Source organism: Alosa sapidissima, chromosome 15 (genome assembly GCF_018492685.1).
Source record: "Alosa sapidissima isolate fAloSap1 chromosome 15, fAloSap1.pri, whole genome shotgun sequence".
NCBI classification, from domain to species: Eukaryota; Metazoa; Chordata; class Actinopteri; order Clupeiformes; family Clupeidae; genus Alosa; species Alosa sapidissima.
In genome coordinates this window covers 17,404,746-17,428,440 of record NC_055971.1, presented here as the reverse complement: position 1 = coordinate 17,428,440, position 23,695 = coordinate 17,404,746, and the positions used below count along the sequence as shown (strand labels likewise).

At 45.7% G+C, this 23,695-nt stretch overlaps 2 protein-coding genes across 2 annotated transcripts in view; both read left to right on the top strand.

The window, feature by feature from the left end:
- Positions 1-505: 505 nt before the first annotated feature.
- fhdc4 (FH2 domain containing 4) lies at positions 506-9,552 on the top strand. The gene is made up of 12 exons (XM_042064404.1): positions 506-671; positions 1,115-1,596; positions 3,059-3,120; positions 3,721-3,823; positions 4,087-4,172; positions 5,253-5,353; positions 5,523-5,593; positions 5,897-6,004; positions 6,123-6,193; positions 6,792-6,909; positions 7,200-7,364; positions 7,849-9,552. The coding sequence occupies exons 2-12, from the start codon at positions 1,267-1,269 to the stop codon at positions 9,109-9,111; spliced, it is 2,478 nt and encodes an 825-aa protein (XP_041920338.1). The 5' UTR covers positions 506-671; positions 1,115-1,266; the 3' UTR covers positions 9,112-9,552.
- A 2,219-nt stretch (positions 9,553-11,771) lies between these two features.
- The window catches only part of LOC121684495 (tripartite motif-containing protein 3-like), a 33,620-nt gene continuing 21,696 nt past the window's right edge, over positions 11,772-23,695 (top strand). The window contains exon 1 of the mRNA XM_042064561.1: positions 11,772-11,965. The gene's annotated coding sequence lies outside the window, so the exon portion shown is untranslated. The remainder of the gene's footprint in view (positions 11,966-23,695) is intronic.

Here is a 23,695-nt window from a genome sequence, read left to right as displayed (position 1 = left end):
TGTTGTGCGTGAATGGAAAAGCAGGACTAATCAACAATAGGGCCTATGTAAATGTAAAAGTAACCCAGTTATCTTGCTCATGTAAATGTCTTGTGAAATGCCCTTACAGCGACCCCTATGTAATTGGCAAAAGTAGTCGAATCATGGTATGATTAAAAACGAAATAGTTTACCTTGTGATGGTGATATGACTTGAGGTGCTTTTCTGTGTGCTGCTTGTCACATAATAATGTTGCGCTCAACACTGGACCTGCCAGCTTACCAAATGAACGGCTGGGTTTTTCAACAAAGGCAAGAACAGACCGGGTTTTTGTATTTGTATCCCAATCCGTTGTTAGTACTCTGACCTGGATTCAAACACAGTTAAAGAAGATGCGGGCATAGTTGAGTTAATCGATAAAAGCCCATCTTCCTCTAATATTTGTAGTCTATCTGCTCTGTCTGTGGCTCAACACGTGCGCACAAAACATTGCTATGCAGGCAAGGGTTAACTGGGCGTGTCGTCACTGATATCACAGGTATGAACATTTCAACACATGCTTACCTGGAAGCTCTGCACGTCTTTTTTCGTCACAACTAGCCTTTGAGAAGGGAAGGGATGGTAGCTGCTCTCGTCAACGGCAATAAAACCGTTTGGTGAACTTCCTCCTTAAAATCATACCTGCAGTACAGGTAAGCCTTTGAATCGACCGTGTTATACGTTCTGTTTCTGACATTAGTTTACGCTGATCATAATGGTTTTAAGTAGGCTACGATGCTGCGTAGGCTTCCTCTAAAAGATAAAATTCGACTGACCTTAACTCTTCTGTTAGCAGATCCTTGACTAAAGTGCAGGTAAACAGCGGTGTGATCATATCGATTGTAGTAGGCCTAATGCTATGATCAAAGATGCTATGGTCTTTGCGAGGACATTCCTGATCAAATTGAAATGTAAAATGTGAGACTGTCACTGAATTCAGATACAGTATCTTCCAGATGGATAGACCTACATTTCCAAAAAACTCTCATATTGATTTAGCAGTCACGTGGTCATTAGTTCCTCAACTAAAGAGCTTACCAGATAAAGCTAAACTTCTGCTTTTGTGTTTGTTTTGTTCTGTCTCATGTGTTGTCAGAAAAAAAAATCTGTTGTGGGACATTGTCCCACCTACCTCAGAAGAAATACGTGTGACATCCATTGTAGCCAAATAGTAACTCAGCTCCAGATAGGGCCTTTGTGCCCTATGGATGTGGATAAAGACATCATTTTATAAACTGGTCTGAATCAATGGCTCCATCCCCACCTCCACCTCCACCTCCACCACCTCCAGTGCCACCTCCACCGCCTCCTCCTCCTCCTCCAGGCAATGGGCCCCTCTCCCGCAAGGGCCACAATCGGCGCTCCAAGATGCGCAACTTCAACTGGGAGGCCATTCCCCAGCACAGTGTACTGGGCAAGCACAACATCTGGACAACAGAGCAGACCAGTACCAACTATGAGCTGGACACAAAGCGCATGGAGGAACTGTTCAGTCGCACAGACCAGAGCCCATCACCAAGGAAGGCCTCCATTCGCCGCAGTATCCACGGGATGCCAGCCAGTACCCAGGGAACTGAGGTATTACACTTTGCTCATCTTCTGTCTTCTGTAGCACAGCCTGAAATTCTGCTGTGAGGGACACAGTTGTGAGGCAGAGATCACTGATGAAAGATTCTTTGTTGGGTGAAAAATCCAAAGAATGTTTAGCTCCATAATGAACCTCTGAAGAACATGCATTTAGGCTGTTGACTTTTGTGTATCAACTGAACATGTTGCCAATACTACAGGTCATTCATACAGCATATTTACAGTCAGGATTAGTTTTACTTCTGTATGGTATAGCTTTTAAGGAAACTAGTTCAGATGTCAAGCTGGAGCTATGATTTCTGGTACTGTAGGTGATTTATTGCTCTACATTTGTGTGTGGACAATAATGTGTGATGTTTCAACATGTGGTTGCAAGCAGGTGTGGAGAGGTTGACTGGAATACATGTAGGCTTAGGTCTCTTTTGCTAAGCCATGCCTATATCCCCACTGAAGTCAGATGCTGTCGGTGTCTATTATTAGCCTTGTTGACTTGCTATAGTATTAGATCTGCAGTGGGAAATGATATTCAAAAACAATTATATGTGCATTGTGACACTGCTGTTATTTGTTTTCTAGAATGTGCTAGGCAGGGATGTAGTGGAGGCTAAACGCAAGTAAACACAGTTTATCCACATGAACTTTGATATTGTGCATTATCTTCCTCTCACCTGCCATCACTTCTTTATTACGTGATTCACTTCTTTATTACTTTATTACGTGAGTTATCCCTCTGCGTGCCACTGGGAAATGGTAAACAAAAACAGTAAACATCTTTTCATTCTGAGGTGTAGATGTACTGTTGCCACACCTGGTTACACAGATCCTCATAACAGCAACAAATCCCTGTTTTCCATTAATACCTCTAGGACAAAAGCACACAATGGCAAAGCCTCATTAATTAGCTCCAAATGAAGCCAATGGTCAAGTGAAAAACATTGTTGCACATTTTAGAGCGATTACTTAACACTTTCGGCCTGGTGTTGATTCTCTCTCAGCTATGGTGTTTTTCTTTTTGAAAAACTGAAATGAAGGGAACTCTGAGGTGCGTTCAAATTCGCAAACATAGGTGAACGTTAGCAAACATTTGCAAACAACTTTCTGTTTGCCTTGAGTTTTAGGCGAATGGTTGCGAACACTCGCAAACAGTCTGAGAAGGTAGTTGTTACAATGAATGTTTTCATCAAATCGATCAAATTTATCTGTTCAGAGAAAACATGTGTCGCTAGGAACGTTCGCCACGTTTGCCGAATATGAACACACCTCTGGTTTCTTTTTAAATGCATGTCACCTGGAATACTGTAAATGGAATCCGAGCAAAGAAGGGTATTTAACTAAACATTTAACTAAACAGTGCTTATTATAACTAGAACTAGAACTTTGAATTTGATGATCTTCAAAGGTCAACACATTCTAGTAAATCAGCTGAAATGCCTTGCCTTATGTGTACCTGCAGGTATCTATACTAAGCTCCAAGAGGAACATGAACATTGGCATATTCCTCAAGCAGTTTAAACGGTAAGCACACAATCAAGGGAACAACTCGGAGACAACAACAAGGTTCCTTGACAGGCCCTGCATACCTGTATGTCTCATAGTCTACATGTCTAAGCAGGCTGTGGATTTTTGCATGAAAACTGTAGATAAAGCTATTTATGGCTCTAAAATCAGACCCTCTGTTTATTTTTTCAAAATTGTTTTCTCATGTGCTTTTATTCTCCAAGATTTGACATTTTATGTCAATATTCCTGTTCAGCTTGTTGCTTGAAATGCGATGAAGTCATATTCATGCAGTCTTTAGCGGACTATAGGAATGATGACAGGAAACACCAGTTAGATGCTGTCAGGCAGGCTAGGGCACGCCACAGACTGTGGTGCTTTCCACATAGACGTCCAGCATAGCCGTGTGATTCAGCCAAGCACTAGGTGCAGCCCAGGCCCGTCCCAGTCTGGTATGAGTAATGCCACCACATGGCCAGGATCTCGCTCCCCTAGAAGTTTGTGCTGGCAAGGCCTTGATTTGCTCGCTGTCGTCCAATGATCCAACTTGTGTTTTCATGAGTGGATGAGTCACTGGTTTGCTGGAGATTGATCCCTGTTTGTGTCCCACCCCTACAGGCCGATGGTGGACATGGTAGCGGATATCAGCCAGGGCCAGAGGGAGGGGTTCGCCAGAGGGAAGGTCCGGGAGTTGTGCAAACTGCTTCCAGAGGAGGAGGAGGTATGGGCTGCTGCACCTTTTCTCCAGTGTGGGGTGGGTAGTTGCTACACCTTTTTTCCAGTGTGGGGTGGGGAGGAGGGGGTAAGGGGGTGGGGGGTGGAGTAACAACAACTGAAAAGTGATAGCTAGGGGAGGTGGGTGGGGACTACCTGTGTTTCATCACTTTTATAGCGGGTAGCTATTCCAGCTTGGAATTTTAAACTTTTGAAATGGATTCTTTTGTGTTGCACAATATATTACAACCTGTGTGCTTGTGCGTGCAGGTGAAACAGCTACGTGCATATGAAAGCGATATTTCCGTGCTTTCTGAGGCGGACCTCTTCATGGTGCTTCTTGTTAAAGTTCCTTGGTGGGTATAGTTATATTCTACAGCAGGGGTTCCCAAAGTGGGGGTCGCGGGACGGCGAGGGGTGGGTCGCGAAATGATTTCCATAAATCAAATAAATTTGGAAAAAATAAAATTCAGAAAAATTATGATTGGATAAGATCACCATTCACTGTAACCACCGCAAGTCATCTGTCAGCCGGCATGGAGGACGCACTGGTTGAGCTGTCATGTGACCGCACTTTAAAGACAGATTTTAATTCCAAGACGCTTGCTGAGTTCTGGATTTCAGTCGAGAGGGAATATCCACAGCTATCCAAGGCCGCGATGGACGTACTGACGCCGTTTGGCTCCACATGCCTGTGCGAAAAGACTTTCTCTGCACTGACATATATTAAAAACAAATACAGATCGCGTCTAAATGTGGAGGATGATCTCCGTGTGGCCGTCTCCACAATTAAACCAAGAATGGACTTGCTGTGTTCCATCCATCTCATTAGATGAGATTAACGCTGAAACATAGTTGCCAAAGTGTAAATTTGCGCCGCAACAATGTATGTTTACAACAGTTTGTGGATATTACCCTGACTGAGATATTCTTCTGTTAAAGCAACACCAAAGAGTTTTTTGTACATTAAAATATTGTTTCCAAAATCATCAACTCGTAACAGGGTTATTTTGGGGGTCGCGGGTTGAAAAGTTTGGGAACCCCTGTTCTACAGCACACTTGATCAAATGTCATTTCACACAACTTTAAACAAGTAAAACACAATATATATTCCGTCTTTAGTCACTTTCTTGCAGTAGAGGTTGCACATTTTTCTTCAGATGGAAATTCTTCCTAACTTACACTTAACTTTCAAAGTGTCTAAAAATCTTTAAAAAAAATCATCAATCTAAACTAGTCTGCAGTCCATGCATGTGAATGTAAACTCATGGTAAGATTAGCTTCATCCTGTACTAAGTGTCTCTTCCTTTTTTTTCTCACAGTTTACTTTATAACTCCTGGAGTGGTCATCACGCGTAACCACCATGACAAATTAAATCTTTCACGTGAAGGATGTTTGCATCTGTTGTAAATTCATTCAATGACTTCTCTTCCAGCTATGAGGAAAGACTGCAGAGTCTGGTGCTGAAAGAAGAATTTTTCCCTTTCATGGATGAACTTAATCAGTCCATCGCCACTATGACCGCAGCTGGGCAAGGTGAAAGCCAATAGCTCATTTTTCGTTCTGTTCAGTCTGCCTCCCCTCCTGCGAAACGCAGATGCTTTGCCAATCCTTTGTGTGTTTGTTAATATATGAGACAAAAATGTATGAGTTACACGTGTGTTGAAACTTGAAAGCCTTCTTTTGATTTACTTGTTCTCCACAGAGTTGCTGAAATGTGTTGATCTCCACTCTGTCATCCGGTTAGTGTTGAAAACAGGAAACTACATGAACGCTGTAAGTTCAGGCATTTTTGTCTTTTTTTTTTGTTGTTATATTAATCCAACTCCACAAAATGTATATATTTTACTGTTATGATGACACTGCAGGAAGAATGAGTTTCTGATTGTTATGATGCAGGAGATACAGTATGTCCTGTCTCTTTAGTTTCTTCTTTTATGGAAAATGGCAAGAAATGCATACAAACCTAAACAAGCACAAATAAACAAGCAGAACATCTTGTAACTGTTAGGCAGGCCTCATGTTGATTTGTCTGGAGTTCTATCTGAAGCCTTATATTCTCATTGCCATTGACTTCAGGGTGGTTATGCGGGCAGTGCCATCGGCTTCCGGATGACCTCCCTTTTGAAACTAGTTGACACCAAGGCCAACAAGCCTGGCATGAACCTGATGCACTATGTGGTGATGGTAACAAACTAAATCCTTAACTACCTTGCTGCAAAGATCATGACAAAAACTGGAAAATATGGTTAGAAACATGCATTCATGCATCTCATACTGCCTTTTATGTTTATAATGATCTCAGCAAGCACAGAAGGTTGACATGGCTCTGCTGAAATTCCCCAACCAACTGGAGCATCTGGCTGATGCAGCAAGGTAAGAGGGGCACATCTGGAGAATGAATTTGAATTATTACTTATGTGTTCAAAGCTAGACATGGATAAGAGAGTGTCAACAGGAGCAAAGTTCATAGTCGACTTGAGTAATCAGTTGAGTGGGTGTTGCTTTTATTTGATGCATCGACAATCTGAGAAGGGAAGGGAAGGTTAATGAATATTGTGCATTCCGCACTATCTGTGCAAGAAACATGTGCTTGTAGTCAATAGTTTGTCATAGTTTGGCTAATGACAAAAATTTCTGCACACAAGCAAAAAATATCAATATGTTCTGATCTCTTTTTCAATTCTTCTGCAGTACTTAAAAAAAAAATCATTAAATGACCTGAATTCTCCTTATGACTGCAGCTGTGTTTGAGAGTCTGGCCACAGTCTGATGACTGTGTTCAAGTGTTCAAGAGCCACTAAAAATTGATTTTGCTGTTGTCATCGGTGACAGAGTTATGATGGTCATTTTTCACTCGTGGACAAAAAGTATGATTAGACTTTGTCTCCCGCTGCTGCTCTTCCGCGTAGTGGTGCAATTAATAGACCATTTTCACTGGCAGCTCATTCCTTTGAAAACACATTCTGTCCAGAATTCAGAAACAGGAACTGGAGGCTGAGTTCCAGCTGAAGGTGAAGAAAGTTCAAAAGGTGAAGGAGGATTCAGAAAAGCAACCAGACCTTAAAGAACAAATGGAGGATTTCCTAAAAGTAAGTAATTTGATGCTATCTGCATGTAGCTTTTTTCCCTCCTTTTAAAATCTGTTTGAAATTGGGGGGCGCTGTGGCGCAGACCCATATACGGGTCGAGTGCCCACGGGGACCCAGGTTCGAATCCGACCTGTGGTCATTTCCCGATCCCACCCCATCTCTCTCTCCCACTTGCTTCCTGTCTCACTCTCCACTGTCCTGTCCAAATAAAAAGCAAAAAAGACCCAAAAAAGCAAAAAAGACCCTAATTTCAAAAATATTTGAAATTAAATTGTTTGCTCTTTCTGTAGGATGCGGAGTGTTGTCTGGCTGAAACTAAGACCTCCTTCCAGGACCTGAACTCACTGACTCAGTTAGTTGCTGAATACTTCTGTGAGGATCCCAAACAGTTCAAGCTCGAGGAGTGTTGCCTCATCTTTCACTCTTTCTGTCAGAAGTTCCTACGAGCCATTCAGGTAAAGCTATCTCTAGTTGAGTTTGATCCAAGACTAAATTGACTGATTATCTCATGGAATGATGATAATCCCATTCTGTGAACTACCCTCCAGTATTTGCTCTTTATTTGTGTAGTTTTTATAGGTTAGTAATTACTTTTTGTAAAATGTAATATTCCACATAAACTAACGTTATGATTGAGTCTGACTACCTTTTGATTTATTTTTTTCCCTCAAATGAAGACTTATTTTTGTTTAAAAGATTTTAGCACTGCAAAAATTGAAAGTTGCTACAAACCTGCTGAAGTATGAACAAATATGAAAATGAAAAAAAAAAACAAATAGAATATCACAAGGTTAGCCTGTAATGTTATCAGTGGTAATGAGTCACATAACCCTTGTTATGATAACAGCCAGTTATCATGAGTAATAGCTTCTATTCATCATGAGTGATAGCATCCAGTTCTCATGCGAAAGTTGATAAGCAGCCCTCTCTCCTCTCCAGGAAAATCGGGATCGAGAGGTTGCGGAGGTGAAGAGAAGACAACGTGAGCGCGTGCAGTGTGCCGCCAAGCGCCGCTCTACAGCCTCCTGCTCCACGAGGGACAAGGACATGGAGGGGGTGGCCCTGGAGTCCGTCCTACAGCGATTCCTCAACAACCGCACGTCACGCCGGAGAGGAGGCTCGCACTCGCCCTCCGGCTCCAGCTGCGGCAGCCTGTCGGAGGTTCCCTCCAAGGAGAGCTGCCTCGCCCAGAAGAACTCTGCTGGCGGTGAGGGTGGGGGTGGTGGTGGTGTTGGTGTTGTTGGAGGTGAGATGGAGGCGGGTGGAGGGAGGGACTCCACCAAAGGAGCTGAGGTACAGAGACATTTGACGAGCAGCTTGCCGCAGTTGCTCGACATGGAGAACGTGGCGGAGAACGCCGTTGTGCATGTTCCGTCGGAAGAGGGAGACCAGAGTACAGGGGACGGGAGTTCCACTCCTACGCAGGACCTGATCTGTTCCACCCCGGTCTTGAAGCGCAACGCGAGCGCATCGTCGATCAGCAGTCAGATCACAGTCTCGATGACCGAGGACAGCCGGGAGCATGACGGCGACGACGAGGATGAGAGTCTGGCGGAGGAAGAGGCACAGAAGATGCGCGAGGTGTCTCGCAAGGTCCTCCGCTACCAGAACAGCCGCAGCAGCATATCCTCCGTAGCTGACCTCTCGCTGGGCGCCCAGTGCTCACCCGGCGGCAGCGGTTGTGGCAGTGCCACGGCATCACCACGGCGACGGACCTTCCTGGACGAAGAGGAGAAAACTGCTGAGGAGATTCCGTTGGGAGAAGATGGGGAGGGCAAGGTGGTCCTGAGGGCGCACCAGCATTTCCTCCAAAGCAAAGTCAACGCCATCAACCGGCGGCACACGCTCACATTGCCCCCGGTGGCCAAGGGGGTGGACAGCGACGAGGACGACATCTGGATCCCCGCAGACGACGATCCCAAAAGACCCAGAGCGCCTTACCTGTCTAAGGTCGGGAAGATGAAGTCCGAGCATGTATTGGACACGGCCAACTCCTCGTTCGAGTTTGTGGACACTCCAGTGAAAAACCCCCCTGGCTCCTCTGTGGATACGAAGGTGGATGGGGACAAGAAGGTGGTGGTTCCCCCACTGAACTTCAGCCTGATGCAAGGGAGCCTTGTCCAAAGGCGCAACTCATCTCGGAGTCCCTCTGGATTAATGTCCTTTTTTAAGCGTCTTGGTGAAAAAACAAAGCCTGTCTGACTCAGGCATTAGTACACTTTGTTTGCTGTATGTTTGGTCATTTTGTGAGTGACTTCCTCTTCCTTTTTATCTGTTCATGATGTGTTCCGCTTTTGGCTGCCTCCATTTTACACTCATGTTTTAGACCACACAATGAACTTGGATTGGAGATATTTAAAATACCTGAGACTGGGACTTCTTTTAAAAATGCCTCGCAATGGTAGTAGTACTTTACTCTTCACTCAAAGCCTGTTACAATGCACATACAAAGGTTATTGTAATACCATAAAATGTCCACTAAGTGGCAGTAGATAACAAGAAGGGCTCCTGAAAATATACTGCCACATGTTTTTAAATCATATTCTATTCATTTTATCTGAGATTATTTTGTCTCTTAATTTATGTTTTACCTACCTTACTTGGCCTTATTAAATGTGTGCTTTTGTCACACAAAACATCTGAGCAAAGCTATTTCTGTGGTTCACTTTAAGACGGCTTTCAAACGATTTCCAGTGTGATCCTTTTGGCATGTTTTGGGCGACGTGATTAGGTTTAAGTATGACCAGGGTCTTAAATAGGTCAGCGTAACAATGGCACCAGTTTCTCAGCGACGTGTAAGGGGCAAGCAGGCCTGCAGTGAACCAGAGAGAGCTTAGCCCTATAAAGACATCCAGGACTTACGCTGGGCATGGGCCAACACCTGGTGGTCTCCTGATAATGGGGTGTGACTGAGACGTCAGCATGAACCGTGCCAACCCAAAGCTCTCCTTTCTGCCATGTATACAGTCTCACCCTCCCTCCCTTTCCCCTCTCCCTCACTTTCACTCCTTCTCACTCTCTCTGTCTCTCTCCCCATGTCTTGCTGTCACACTCTCTCTCTCTCTCTCTCTCTCTCTCTCTCTCTCTCTCTCTCTCTCTCTCTCTCTCTCTCACATCCTTCTCCCTATCCAGTTGGCTTTTTCCAAAACAAACCTCTGCCCCCCCTCCCCACCTATATCACCTTCTGCCTCTGTTTTGTCTGCTGCCCCTACCTCTCCCACCCCCCTGTGTAATGAGGGGCGTGAGGGGTGGTTGGGTGTAGTGGGGGTTTGGAGGGAGAGGGATTAAATCCCCCGAATAAATGGGTTTGGGGGTTAAAATTAGATGCAGCTGGAAACAACATGGGGTGCATGCATGTTTGCAATTGAAAAGCCTAAGATTAACCAGACCCAGTTCAGAAAATTGAAAGCTTAATACACACACACACACACACACACACACACACTGTGTCCAATGCTCATCAGAGAGATAGTCAGCCATGACAGTTGGGGTGAGGCCTGCCACTGCACAGCCGTTGAGAGAGAGAGAGAGAGAGCCGGCCAGCTCGCCCTTCTTACTGTACAATCTGCTGCTGCTGCTCAACGAGCGGCTTGGCCCCCACCATCTGCCTGCACTATGCTGGATGCAGTCTCCATGGCAACCCACACTCTCTCACAATGAAAGCCTGAGATGACTCGCCACTCTCCAACCCCCCTCCCACTCCGTCTCCCACTCCCGCCCATCAGCAAACAAACAATGCAAGCCCCCTAAACGCCACTGGTTCATCACTCTAGCTGGGAGCACTACTACCTTTGTACCTTGGTTTTACTGCAGCTCTGTTCAGTGGGGTCTCTTTGTAATACCAGATCTCTCTTTTTCTCTCTCTCTCTCTCTCTCTCTCTCTCTCTCTCTCTCTCTCTCTCTCCCCCTCTCAGGGAGCACTGCTAGACACACGCTCTTACACACACAATGCCTATCAGAGAGATGGTCAGATGGTCACAAAGCTGTGAAGCACAGGAAATCCTTTGTTATGATAGACTACCATTTGCCCTTTGTCTTTCACTTAGAGGTATTTTGGGCTGTTTTTATGACCTTATATATACACACACACACACACACACACACACACACACACACACATATATATACACCCATGAAGGCCTAGCTCATCTTCCCCTCAAATCCCAGCTGCTCGTGTTTGTATTGTTGTGTACCCCCCCTCTCAGCCTAATCTCTCCTCCAGCCTCTATCTTGTGTCACTCCCATCCTATCCCATCCCATCCTCCTTCCTGACGCTGTGGGCTCTACATGCTAATCAGCCCTGCAGCGCGAGCCTCCACCGGCCCACGGAAACAAAGGTGCATTCACTCAGCGGAATCTACCTCATTAGTCGCACCACTAGGAAGAGCTACAAACAGGACTTTGTTATGTCATTCCTCCTCATCCCTGTGAATACGCTAATGCCGGTCTCTTGTCTCTACACTGTCGCTGTCTGTCGGTCTGTCTGTGTGTGCGTGTGCGTGAGACAGAGAGGGTGATGCTGGAATTTCAACACATCTTCTCTTCAGGCAGCCGAGGTAGCAGCAAGCATCCTCTCTGACCTTTTATGGGCAGTGGGGGGTGTGTGCTTTTGTGTGTGGAGGCTGTAGCCCACTGCAGCAGACAACTCTGGCAACCCCATCGTCTCTTACAGCCTGGCAGTAGTGGGCGGGTGCTAAAGCTTAGCCTATTTTGCATACCAGCGCAGCCATTGGTCCTAATGGCTCCTCCCATTCCCAATTGAGCCAATGAGCACAGAACTTGATCTCCATTCCGCTCTCGAGTCTCCCACCCTCAATCCCTGTCCACTCTCCCTCTCTCGCCCACCGAGGACTGTTTCTCACTCCCCCCCCCCCCCCCCCTTCTCAACGCCAAAGACCCCCCTCTCGCTCTCTCTCGCTCGCCCTCGCCTCTGACGTCTGTCGTCTGGGTTCGTCTTCTTCCCGGGGAGCGGCCGAAACGAGCGGATTTGACAATGGGCAGCCTCCGGCGCGCCGAGCGATGCTGACTCTTCATCGGTTTCCAGCTTGAATCTCATGTGAGTACCCTCCAATAATCCTGCTTCTCCTTTGTCTCCCTGTATTGGGAGTGCTTGTCTTCCTCCTCCTCCTCTTCCTCCTCGTTTCTTTCCTCTATCCACAAATCGTTACTCGTACGTGCATATGGCACAATACGGTGGCGACTGAGGGAATGAATAATTCATTTGCACTATCTCATCTGACAGCTGCGTGGCTAGGGAATCTGGTGTTAGGGCAGTGATTTGCTTATTGTCTGGTGCATGGTCGAGTTGTCACATATACTAAAATTATGATGGAGCAAGCAGGATAGATGTGGATGGTGGAAAGAAAAAAAAGCTATTGTCTGTCGTCCTCTTTTGGTGGAGAGCTTCACATCTGTCCATTGAGACTGCCGACGACTGGTGCCCCATGTAGCGTGTGTGTGTGTTTGTGTGTGTGCGCGCGTGTTCGTGCGTGTGCTGCAGTGTTTGGGCAGGGCACAGGATGACAGTGGCTCAGGCTGGCATGTTTAATATTGGAGGTAGACTGTACCTGCGTAAACAGGTTTTCATGTGAGGTGTGTATACCATTTATAGTTAGTCCAAATCTTGATTTAAACTTTCGAAAATGTCTGTCTGACTATTTTTTGTCTAATTCCTTCTACAGCAAGGATGATTTCAGACATGGTTTTATTTAATTGTCTCTTGTAGAACTAGTCCTCATGTTCACACTGGTTCATGGTAGTCTACATATGTGAATATAATTCAGGATGATATGAGGGGTTGACCTGTGAAGCTTTAGTGAATGCTATTTTTGCCACTTGGGGTCACATTCAGAGCAGGGGCCATGTGTGGATGTTTGTAGTGGCATGTGTTTGGGGCGGAGAGTCACCCTGTTCTGAGGACAAACTGGTCTCCAGACCCCCTTACACCTCCACTCATGAACAGAGTTCAGGGCAGGTGGACCGGCTTCCTCAATGGCTTGTGCACGGAACACCAAGGCAGCTAGGCATTTGGGCTCACTAAGAAACGGTGTTTGGTTATTCTGATGGAAAATCCCCTGATAGTTGGAGTCCTTTTTAGACGAACAACATCCAATCTCCACTGAAGTCGGGACTGATAACGGGAACAGAAGTGTGTGTGCGCTCAATCTTGCATCACAGCCCAACTGATAAACTCCAATGAGGTAAAGTCAGTGGCGTGTGTAGAGCAAGCAGATTAACCAAACAAGCGTGTAATGGAAAAGATAGAGGCAATTAAAGCCAAATCACTAAATTACATTTGGTATGTCCAAAGTGCTTCTTCTCAAGGGCCAAGCATGTATCATAGATGATCACTAACAGCCCATAATAAACAGGCTGGTTCAGTAATGGTGGGAGTGGTCCTCATGCGTGACACCACACCCCACCAGCAGCACATGGTCAGGCCACACACACATTTTTGATGTGTTTTACTGTCTACATCTAAATGAGTCATACAAATAGGTCTTGGGGACGGTGGTAGCAGTCGTGGTAGCGTAGTGGCTAAGGAGCTGGGCAGTAGCCTGAAAAGTTGTGGGTTCAATTTCCGGCTTCCATCATTGTGCCCTTGAGCAAGGGAGTAGCTCTGCTGGGGACCAAGACCTTTGTAATATAACTGAAATAATGTAAGTCGCTTTGGATAAAAGTTTCTGCTAAAAGTGTCTGCTAAATGAATGTAATGAATGAATGTAAATGTAAGGTCTTGGACCAGGAAGAAAATGCGTGGCCCTTATCGGGTGAGATTCTGTCAGATCTCTTCCCAGTCCATCCCACTGTCAGGTTCAATCTGGTGTGGGGGTCTATCAGTGGGTCTCCTAGGTTCGCTTCATATTTGGAGCACATATACAACATAGCTTCCATACCCTGTGATTTGTGCTTTGACAACTTCAGGTCAGGATCCCTACAACTCAACATTTTCAATGGTTTAATGTCGAAAGCCTTCAAAATAAAAAGTTGAACGTTTATCCCATGTTATATTTTGAAGTGGGGGCTCTTGACATGAACTTTACTCGGAATCTGAATAACTCTCCAAAGATTAAAATATAAGTACAGAAATAGTTCTGTCAAAAGCAGCTTTTTTCGGGTTGTCGATGTGCAATGGTCATTGTGGAAAGGGGCCAGTTGTTGGGGGGCTAGGCCAGGCAGTGGAGGAGGCTGCTCAGCTGTCACTAATGGGAATATTATCTGTCTGACGCCACGTGGAATAACAGACTGCACCTTGGGTGTCGCCCGCTCCGTTTCGCTCGGCCCACGGCTGCAGCTGGCTCGGGGGGCTCCTCGGGTTAGACCAGTGATCTGCAACCCTGTCCCCCTGCCACGACTGGCCCACTCGACTGGCCTCACTTGAGTCTGAAAGGAGTTTAAAATGAGTACTAGATCTTCTGTCTTTTGACTGTTTACTTTCTTCCTCAGCTCTCTTGGCAGCATTTTTATATCTCTAATCTCAGACTCGCTCTTTTGAGGTCTGACTTTTCTGTCTATCTCTCTGTCTGTCTCTCTCTCCCTGTCTTACTGCCCCCACCACACACACACACACACACACACACACACACACACTCACTATTCACTATCTCCCTCTTTCCCTCTCTTGTACACACACACACACAAAGTACTCTTTGACAGACGAGAGCATCTGTCATGGGGGAGCAGGATCCTGCCTGTCAAACGCCTCCAGAAAGGCAGGCAGAGGCCTCTAGTCAAAACAGCCATTAGACTCATCGTCATCCTTATACGGTAATGTCTTGTTCCTGCAATCTAATACACAGAGAAAAACGATAGTTCTCTCTTAAAATCAAATGAATGCCCAGCATAGTGTTTGTCTCGGATGAGTGAACAACTCGCCGACTCGTTTCTTAAGAAAATGTCCAAGTAAAGCATTTCCCATAACTTTTTGCCAAGGTTTGGCATTACTCTTGACCCATAGTCTGGTGTCTTTTGGACCTCCTACCATCAGATAAATGAGATGCAGTTTCTCAGGGAACATTGCGCTTGTCCTCTCACGACTGTTGAAGTGCAGTTAGTGTCAGACAAATAGATAGTCTTTCCTCCAGCAGTGCAGCGATTATTAGGTGGCTTTACACAGTCAGGATTTCACTACTCATGATGAGATCACACTTACAGCCTCATTTTTTTTTTTTTAGTCTAACTGAAAAGCGTCTCTCTCTCTTCCCTTTCAACATTGTTCTCGTGTTGCCTGACATCTATTGTATGATGTCTGTGTGATCACATCACAGTGCTTTGTTGCCTCTGCCAGCACGAAAAAGGACCTGATTTGATTCTGTGCAGAATAGCAGTGTCTTATCAACATCAATTCAAAAAATGTCAATGCCATCCTGCCAAAACGTCAGGTAGTCTATACTGGCTAGTGTTAAAAAGGTTGGCTGTTGTCAATCCTCTTGGGGAGTTTTATGTTCGAATACCACAAACAGCTAAATAATAGCTAAATAAAAGCATAGGCTTTCACCCTTGCCCTTTTATCTCTCAGTCTTGCTTTTTAAAGTGAATATCACACGGCATTCTGGTATTGATCAAACAGCAGAGATATTCCTCCATCTCAAGATAAGTGTTTTTTTTTAATCCCTCTCCACCCCCACCTGCACCCCACCCCCACCACACCACACCACACACACTCTCATTTCTATTGCTCTCTCTGTGTCTTGTGTCTTCGTGTTCTTGTGTCTTGAGTACCTTCGGTATGAGTGCTGTAGTCTGGACACTTGAGGTGCAGGAGGGCTGGGCTGGTCTGGGCTGCCTTGCTTTGCCTTGCCGTGTGAAGACAGGCATGTTGCCCTCATTTCCATATGAATCCAATAGTGGTGACATAGCGGAACCATCCGTCACCGGTAAATCAATAAACATGCGCCATGTCTGTGTGTGTGTGTGTGTGTATGATTGTGTGTTGGGCTGTGTAGGTGTGACAGAAAGGAAGTGTAGTGATCCTGTGGGTGCGTGCGTGTGTGTGTGTGTGTGTGTGTGTGTGTGTGTGTGTGTAGTGTGTGTTGATTGGAGTTAGGGCGGTGCCCACACTCACAGTGGAGCATCTCTTGACCTTTTGTGTGTCGTCTGCAGTACGTACGCATCCCTCTGCAGACAATGAACAGGCAGCCATGCCATGTGCTTGGGATGTCACCACACCTTCCTGTCCAAGACATTCTGCTGACTAGTCTCTTGGGCTGCATTCTCTTTAACTGATGTATAGAGGCAAATGAATAGCTTGTTGCTGTTCTGCATCTGATTACAAACCAGTCAGATACAAGTCAGATAGTAGTATGTCTGGACGTGTAGCCTGTAACATTATTGGCTTGTTAGCATCTTACAGTGGTAGTTGCAAGCTGGCCTTTTACGGCTGTACCCTCTTTACACAGATTCTTGTGGACTCCTCCCCAGTACATTGTCCCCAGTCTAGACACATATACAGTACTGTATAGTACTGTATCTATCAAAATGTAGTGATCACACACACACGTGGGATGAAAAATATCCATCCAAACCAGCCTTCCTTTTCTGGTCCTCACTTTTGGTCACTGGTCCAGGAACTTTTCAGCTGTGGTGAGTGCAGTCCTGCAGGCAGAGATCTCTTGCTTCTGGACCCTTCATCGCCAGACTCGCCACTCATGGCGGCTGCATGGCCGCTCCATCCCCACTGCTGCAGTAGTAACGGGAGTGGGAGATAACATCGTGCAACCACAGCACAGCCTCCATGAGGCACAGAGACAAGCGCACTCACTCACATATAACACAGTCCAGACCCCACAGTCCCACATGGCGCTCCGTATATGCGAGCGGTGGAGTATAAAAGCATTATAACTTCTGTACCGTGGGAAATCAACTTCAGGATAATTAAGAAAATGCTAAGTGTGCAGCTAGGACAACCCCAGGAGAGACTGTGAATGAGAGAGATTGTTATAGAACTAGAGGCTAAACTGGCAGGGATAAAGCTCCCTCTATATCTCCTTAAGCTGCAGTTCTACGAAAGGAAACATTATTTTATTTGAAAGAAACTTTGTGAACAGCGTCATACACTCAGAATTATACTGCTCCCCTACAACCATCAGAGGTAAAGATTTCCAAAACTTAAAACGTCCTCTAGATCTCTCAATCCTCTTCCTCAAGTGGATATTTCGTCCCAGTTCTCTACGGGGCCGGGCACTTTTGGTCAACCATTTAGAAAGCTGCGCATGTGAGTGAGCGTGCCCTGACAGGGCGGCGTGAGTAAATCCAGACCCATCCCACAGGATGCGAGAGGGGAGTGCAGTGGGACCCCGGCGTCGCGTCCTGTTGTTGTTGTGATTGATCGGCTGCCCGCGGTCCAGGGCCTCGCTTCAGAGAGAGCGAGAGAGAGAGAGAGAGAGAGAGGACCTCTGGATGACCGCCCTGTGCCAACGCTCCCCTCCAGAGCCTCCAGAAGAGCTCGCTTTACCCCGAGACTTTATTTTCAGAGCTGCCGTGGCGACAGCAACGTCCTATGTGGTCTGGCTCTCTTCTTTTTTCCCTTTCCAAGCCTCCCCAGCCATCTCAAAAACCTCCCCACCCTACATGGTGTACTGCACAATACAATGGCTGCCCAATACTTTTTTTTTGTTACAGCATGTTAACTCCGCCAAAACCGCCTTTGAGGAATATTTAAGGTATTAGACAAAAGGTTGGGATTCGGCGCTATATGAATCAGCAATTAAAGTAGCAATTAGTGACTTCTAAGCTATATTTTAATTGTTATGAAAGATGATTCTCCTGAACTTTTAGGTGTAGTGTTTAGGTTTAAGTACTGTGTCTCTTGGCATTCAGCCGCACTTAAATGTAAGTGAGCTTAATTATGCCTTCGCCCTTCCCCTCTCCTGTTCCTCTGCCTGGTTCTTCTTGTCCTGATTGGCAGTATAATGAAGCCACTTATTTGAACATCTGGGGAGCACAGTAAACTCGAGCAGATGCATTTATAAGTAGAAGACGAGTGTTATGTAATCACAGGGTTGGGTCATCTTGTGCTGCATTCTGTCAGGAGAAACAGTGCAGTTGTGTAACTGATTATCTCCCCTCTCACAAAGGATCAGAACAGTGCATGGTATCAAAGCAAAGCACTGCGGGGGAGCACGGTGGGATCCTGTGCTGGATGTGTACTGGTGCTGCTGCTGGTGGTGGTGGTGGTGGTGGAAATGAGGAGATAAAATAAGCTCTTACTTATGCAATGTCTTCCTAGGGTGGGCAGAAGTTAAAGGATGGACAACAATATCAATTTCTAACACACACTATTTTAACACACACACACACACACACACACACTCACACTCTGTATACTGTATATACACACATATACTGTACATACACACACACACACACACACACACACACACACACACCTGATCTTACCTTTTGGCATGCAGACAAGCTGTGATTGACTTTAGGACTCTCAGCCTTGTTTACAGTCCAAGCATGCCTTTCACCTTCCTCCTCCTCCTCCTCCTCTTCCTCCTACTATTCACTCCAAACGAGGTCGGCTTTAAATAAAACAGCAGACAAATGAACTACCATACTGGGGCAGTCGTGCATGTCCTGCCCCCGAGTTTCATCCATGCTATAGTGCATCGGAGGGCTCTCTCCATCTCCCCCGCTAAAAGGCCCCTGACAGTGTGCATTCATGGTCAGTGTACTTGCTCTAGATTTACTTTTAGTGTTTTATGCATGCTATCACCTGAATCCCACTCTTGCAGTCCTCCACAGTTATTTGTAGAGTCCTGCACTGTACTGTAAGCTTCAGTGTGCTGGGAGGTTTAGTTTACTGTACTGTAATATTTTTCACTATAATATTTTTGTCGTTCATTGTGTATTACAGAAATCGCATCCTCTCTGTCGTTTTGCATCAGTGCCCAGCCCATTCTGGTCTGAATGTCTGAATTATTCTTCCCTCAAACCCTTGGCATTTGGGTTCTTGCACAGTGCCATATTGTAACTCTACATTTGTTGTTTTCCAGTACAGCTACTTTACTGTATTTCTGATTTCCATCTCTAGCTGAATGCATCGGTGGATTTGGTTTCCTCTCTGCAGCCCAACTCTCAACCTTGTGTATTCAACCATAGCTCATTTGGCTTCCTTTTCTTCTCTATCTCTCTCTCTCTCTCTAATCAGTTCCTTCAGACCAAACCTGACCTGAGTGTGACTCCTGATCTCCTCCACGGCTATTTGTAGAGCCCTGTACAGTGACCCAGACCGAAACCGGATCAGACATATTTTGGGCTCCAGCTGCTCCATTTTGCACTGCCAGGTTCTTGCGCTGATAAATGACTTGGCCTTCCTGCTTCAGTTGTGTTCTGACATTCTCAGCTTCCCCCATCAGCCCCTTTCTCTGCTCTCTTGCAGTCTCCATTAATGCATGTCTTGGCAACGGGCACGTTCCCTATGGCTCTGGTTCCTCAGATAGCTGCGGTCCACTGGGTTGCTCTGAAATATGATACCGGACCTGTCGTCTGTTTTTTGGGTGGCCTCAGTGAGACTATGAATCTGAGGTCATTGTTGTTAAGGTCATTGATGAAAGATTTCTCCCTGAGTGTAGGCGTAGCTCGCGACGATGATGATTATAATTATGATGATGTATCTATTGTGATGACTGCCGCAGACAGACAATGTCTTCATTTCTTTGTGCCTATTTATAAGCTCGAAAACCGCCTGTCTGCAGTCATCATCACACCAACTTCCATCACCATCGGCATCACTACCCCAAGACTACCTGCAACTCGGAATGCTGCCCACTGTGCCCCCCCCCCCCCCCCCCTGACGCGCCCAGCCAACAGCCCTCTGAAGTCATGCTTCAGAAGTGAGGCCGCGGTGTGAGACGAATCGGGCTGTTTGCTTAGTCAATGCCTTTAACACCTAATGTAGACAGTCAGGTGAGGTTTACAGCGCCTTTTCACAAAATGAAGGCAGACAGACAGATAGCCTCACCCTACATCTATTAGTCATAGCTAACAGAAAATTAGCTTGGCCCACGCTCACTGACGACTAAGTCAGAGAGCCCTAGTTCTGATCTGTGCTCGAGTAGAATGGAAGCAGGAATCCATAGGAATTACCCAATGAAAGTCTTTTTGCCTAAGCCCCATTTTGTCCAAAAACTGGGGCCTTTAATTCCATTAGGATTCTGGATGAGAATATGATGGTGGGCTGGGTGATCCATCTTCACACCTTTGGAGAGGACTAGCGGCCAGTCAATCCGCATAGATGAAGCACCAGTAGGAAGATTTCTCAGAATCAAAGCCTGCACCCCCAATCCAATTAAGCTGAAGTCAGCAGAGAATGGCTTTATGATTAGGATATTACTCATGTCATTAGAAGTGCACCAGTCCACATGGGTGTTTCGGCACAATGTAGCTTAACGTCTTTAGTTTTTTAAATGGCATGCAAACTATGCACATTTTTCTTCTTTTGGGGAGTCTTTTGCAGATTTTTCACTATCTTCCAATGTTCATGGTATATTGGGACTGAGATGATAAACACACCTTGCCAGGCATCCTGGGCATTTCACTTACATTTACATTTATTCATTTATCTGACGCTTTTATCCAAAGTTTACATTTGTCAATTGTATTACCAGGGCCATTGTCCTCAACTCGGGGTTAAGTGCCTTGCTCCAGGGCACAACGGTGGAAGACCGGTATTAAACCCACAATTTTTCTGGCTCTGCATGCTATGCTAGCCCAGCTCCTTAATAACAGAGCTGCCAACCCTCACACATTCAATTGGTGTAAGAGCGCGTGGACGCTACCACCGCCCCACTATACTTGGTAGCTGTATGCTCTGGGCTGACTATCCTGCAAAACTGCAAGAAAAAACTTTTATTAGTGCTTCCAACCTTGCCAAAATATACCACCAAAGGACATCTTTGAAATTAAGTATTCACTCTCACAAAAGTCTACAGGCTTTTCAGTTTGCTTAGTTCTATAACCTTTTGGAGATTTCAAACAGCATTTTAAAAGACCCAGACAAGATTCAAAGCTGTAAATGAGCTGTGTCTAGTCAGGTGTGTGTGTGTGTGTGTGTGTGTCTGTGTGTCTGTGGGAGCATTTCAGTACAGGAGAGCATTTAGCTGTATGTGTTTGTCTGCATATATCTGTGTGTGTGTGTGTACCCCGTGTAGGTGTGCGTGTCTAGAGGGTGTGTTTTTTGCGGGCGGCGAGACATTGGTGTCCAGACGTTTCACAGAGGCTTTGACCGCAGGGGTCCATTAAGCCCATTAACCCAGAGTGGGAACGTGTTGCATATCATACAAAGGCCTGCAGGCCATTGTCTCCCTATTAGCATAATGCTGCTTGCTACTAAAAAAAAAACATTTTAATTAAGTTTTTATGTGGACTGGCTGAAGCCTGTTACAAGACTGTAAGGCAAAATAAAATCTTTAAATGTGGCTCTAATTTTAGTTCTCTTTTGCATTTCTGTGTACATCGAGGCATCATTTACTGCTGCTGACAATACTGGAAAGGAATGGTTTTATTCATGTTCTCTTTGTCATGAATGAACGGGTGGCCATGAATCTCATAAGGGGTGATGTGCTGTGATCATGAATCATACCCAAGTGGCTAGATAGCCTTCATGCCCCTAAATGGCATGTTAGTCACTTAGCTTCGACTAATTCCTGACTCTTTAAAGCAACACCAAAGAATTTTCCCTCTGTCGCACGCACACTATTTGTTTATCCAGCACCGGCTTTGCAAATAACGATGTCCACAGACAAGGTAGAATATTTTGCATGACTTATAAAAGTACGATGTATTGCGACATCAGATGCAAGTCAAATTTGTTTTTTCTTATGTCTCATTCCATCGAACTACAGATCCGCTACCCGATCTGGCAAACTTACATAGTGCGGTTATAGCCGATAGAGGGCCGCGAAGCGAATGCATAATTGCCGTTCACCCTGTTACGAGTTGATGAACCACTGAAACGATTTTGGAAACATTATTTTAAGGTACAAAAAAGTTTTTGGTGTTGCTTTAACAAGATAATGATGATGATCTGTTCAATGCTTATCTGTTTGTGGGAAACAGTTAGCCTCCTTCACAGTTATCAGTAACCACATTGGTATAGTGCAAGTAACAAGAAAATCAGATCAGTGGTCTAACAGTGAACCGTGAGGCTGAGATCTGATTAACATAATCAGGACTGAGCTATAATCAGAGCTATTACCGTAACACAGCCACTGCAGTGGGGATCATATTCTGGACTTGGGTCTTGGGTCTTGTCTTTGCCCCCCCCACGTCCACGTTCAACCCAGGATACTTCCTCCAGCCAGTTCCTGTGAAGTGATTTAACAGATCCATTTCAGAAATCCAGCGCATGCACTTTCACCAAAAACTGCTTTTGGCAAGGAAGTTTGATACTTGTGTTTATGGAAAAGATTGTTTTCTGTGATTCACACACTGCTTTTGAAGTATGCTCAAGGCAGTGTTCGTGCATTTTCACCAAATATATATATCCAGTTGAAACAAAGGTCATCCATTTATGCAAGTCAAAATTAATTGACCAGAAGTCTCTAAAGCACTAGCACACACACTTAGTAAGAAGTGGTCAGCAAAAATGAAAGGAATGTGTGTTATGAGTCCGAAAGAGAGAGAGAGAGGAAGAGACAGAGGGATAGAGATAGAAAGATGAAGTGTGAGAAATGGTGAGCCCACTAGAGGGTGGAGCCAGAGGGGACGGCTTAAATGGGTGTGCAGTGTGATGTAGCTGTTCAGCTGCTCCCGTTTAGTGTTGGAGGGTGGGAGAGGAAGCAGTAAAGGGTGGTGTGTGTGTGTGAGAGAGAGAGAGAGAGAGAGTGTGAGGGATCTATAGTGTTTGGTCTGTACAGCAAGGGTTCAGCCTGGAGCCTGCTCAGCCTACTCAAGACTCCCTGAGCCCGGCTGAGTGTGGCATAGAACAGTGCCTTTGGCTGTGTGTGTGTGTGTGTGTGTGTGTGTGTGTGTGTGTGTGTGTGTGTGTGTGTGTGTGTGTGAGAGAGAGAGAGAAAGCGAGGGAGTGAGCTCAGGGCCAGGAAGTAGTGAGCCAAGTTGGAGACTCAGGAAAGAATGCCATTGTTCAAGCTGCTCTGCATAGTGCACAGAGAGGCAGCTGCCCGCAAGGAGCGGGTTTTTGGTAGCCCGCAAGGAAGTGTACATAACCTATCGTCTATCCTTTTCCTTCTCTCTCTCTCTCTCTCTCTCTCTCCTTCTCTCTCTCCCTCCCTCTACCCCTCTATCTCTCCTCCTCTCATGTTCCCGCGTCTGAACAGAAAAGAGAGACAGGTGGTTCTCTCCCACTGAGCTCCGTCTCTCTCTCTCTCTCTCTCTCTCTCTCTCTCTCTCTCTCTCTCTCTCTCTCTCTCTCCCTCTCTCTCGTTCAGTGTCTACTCCCTGGCCAGCTGGAAGCCTGTGGAAGGAACTGGGAGGAGGATTGTGTGTGTGTGTGTGTGTGTGTGTGTGTGTGTGTGTGTGTGTGTGTGTGTGTGTGTGTGTGTGTACATGCTGGGAGTTGCCATTTTAAGACTTCCCTTTTCCCCCTCTCACTGCTGCAGCTCAGTGCTTTAGTTCAGGCTGTTTGTGTGTTGAGCAAGAGAAAGAGAGAAGAGAATGGTCTCCCTTAGTCTGTCTATCTGTCTGTCAGTCTGAGGTGCTACTGCTGTCATGTCCGCTCTGTCTCTCTGACAGTAATAATTAGCAATCTATAGCTAGAGGTCCACAGACAGAGAGCGGGAGAGACCGAGAGAGAGAGAAAAGGGAGGAGAGAGGAAAGAGA

What these genes read in the sequence shown, in the direction of transcription:
- fhdc4 (XM_042064404.1), top strand. Translation starts at nt 1,267, where the DNA reads ATGGCTCCATCCCCACCTCCACCTCCACCTCCACCACCTCCAGTGCCA. An exon ending in CAGGAAACTACATGAACGCT is followed by an intron (nt 5,594 to 5,896) that starts GTAAGTTCAGGC and finishes CATTGACTTCAG; the next exon opens with GGTGGTTATGCGGGCAGTGC. An exon ending in CATCTGGCTGATGCAGCAAG is followed by an intron (nt 6,194 to 6,791) that starts GTAAGAGGGGCA and finishes CATTCTGTCCAG; the next exon opens with AATTCAGAAACAGGAACTGG.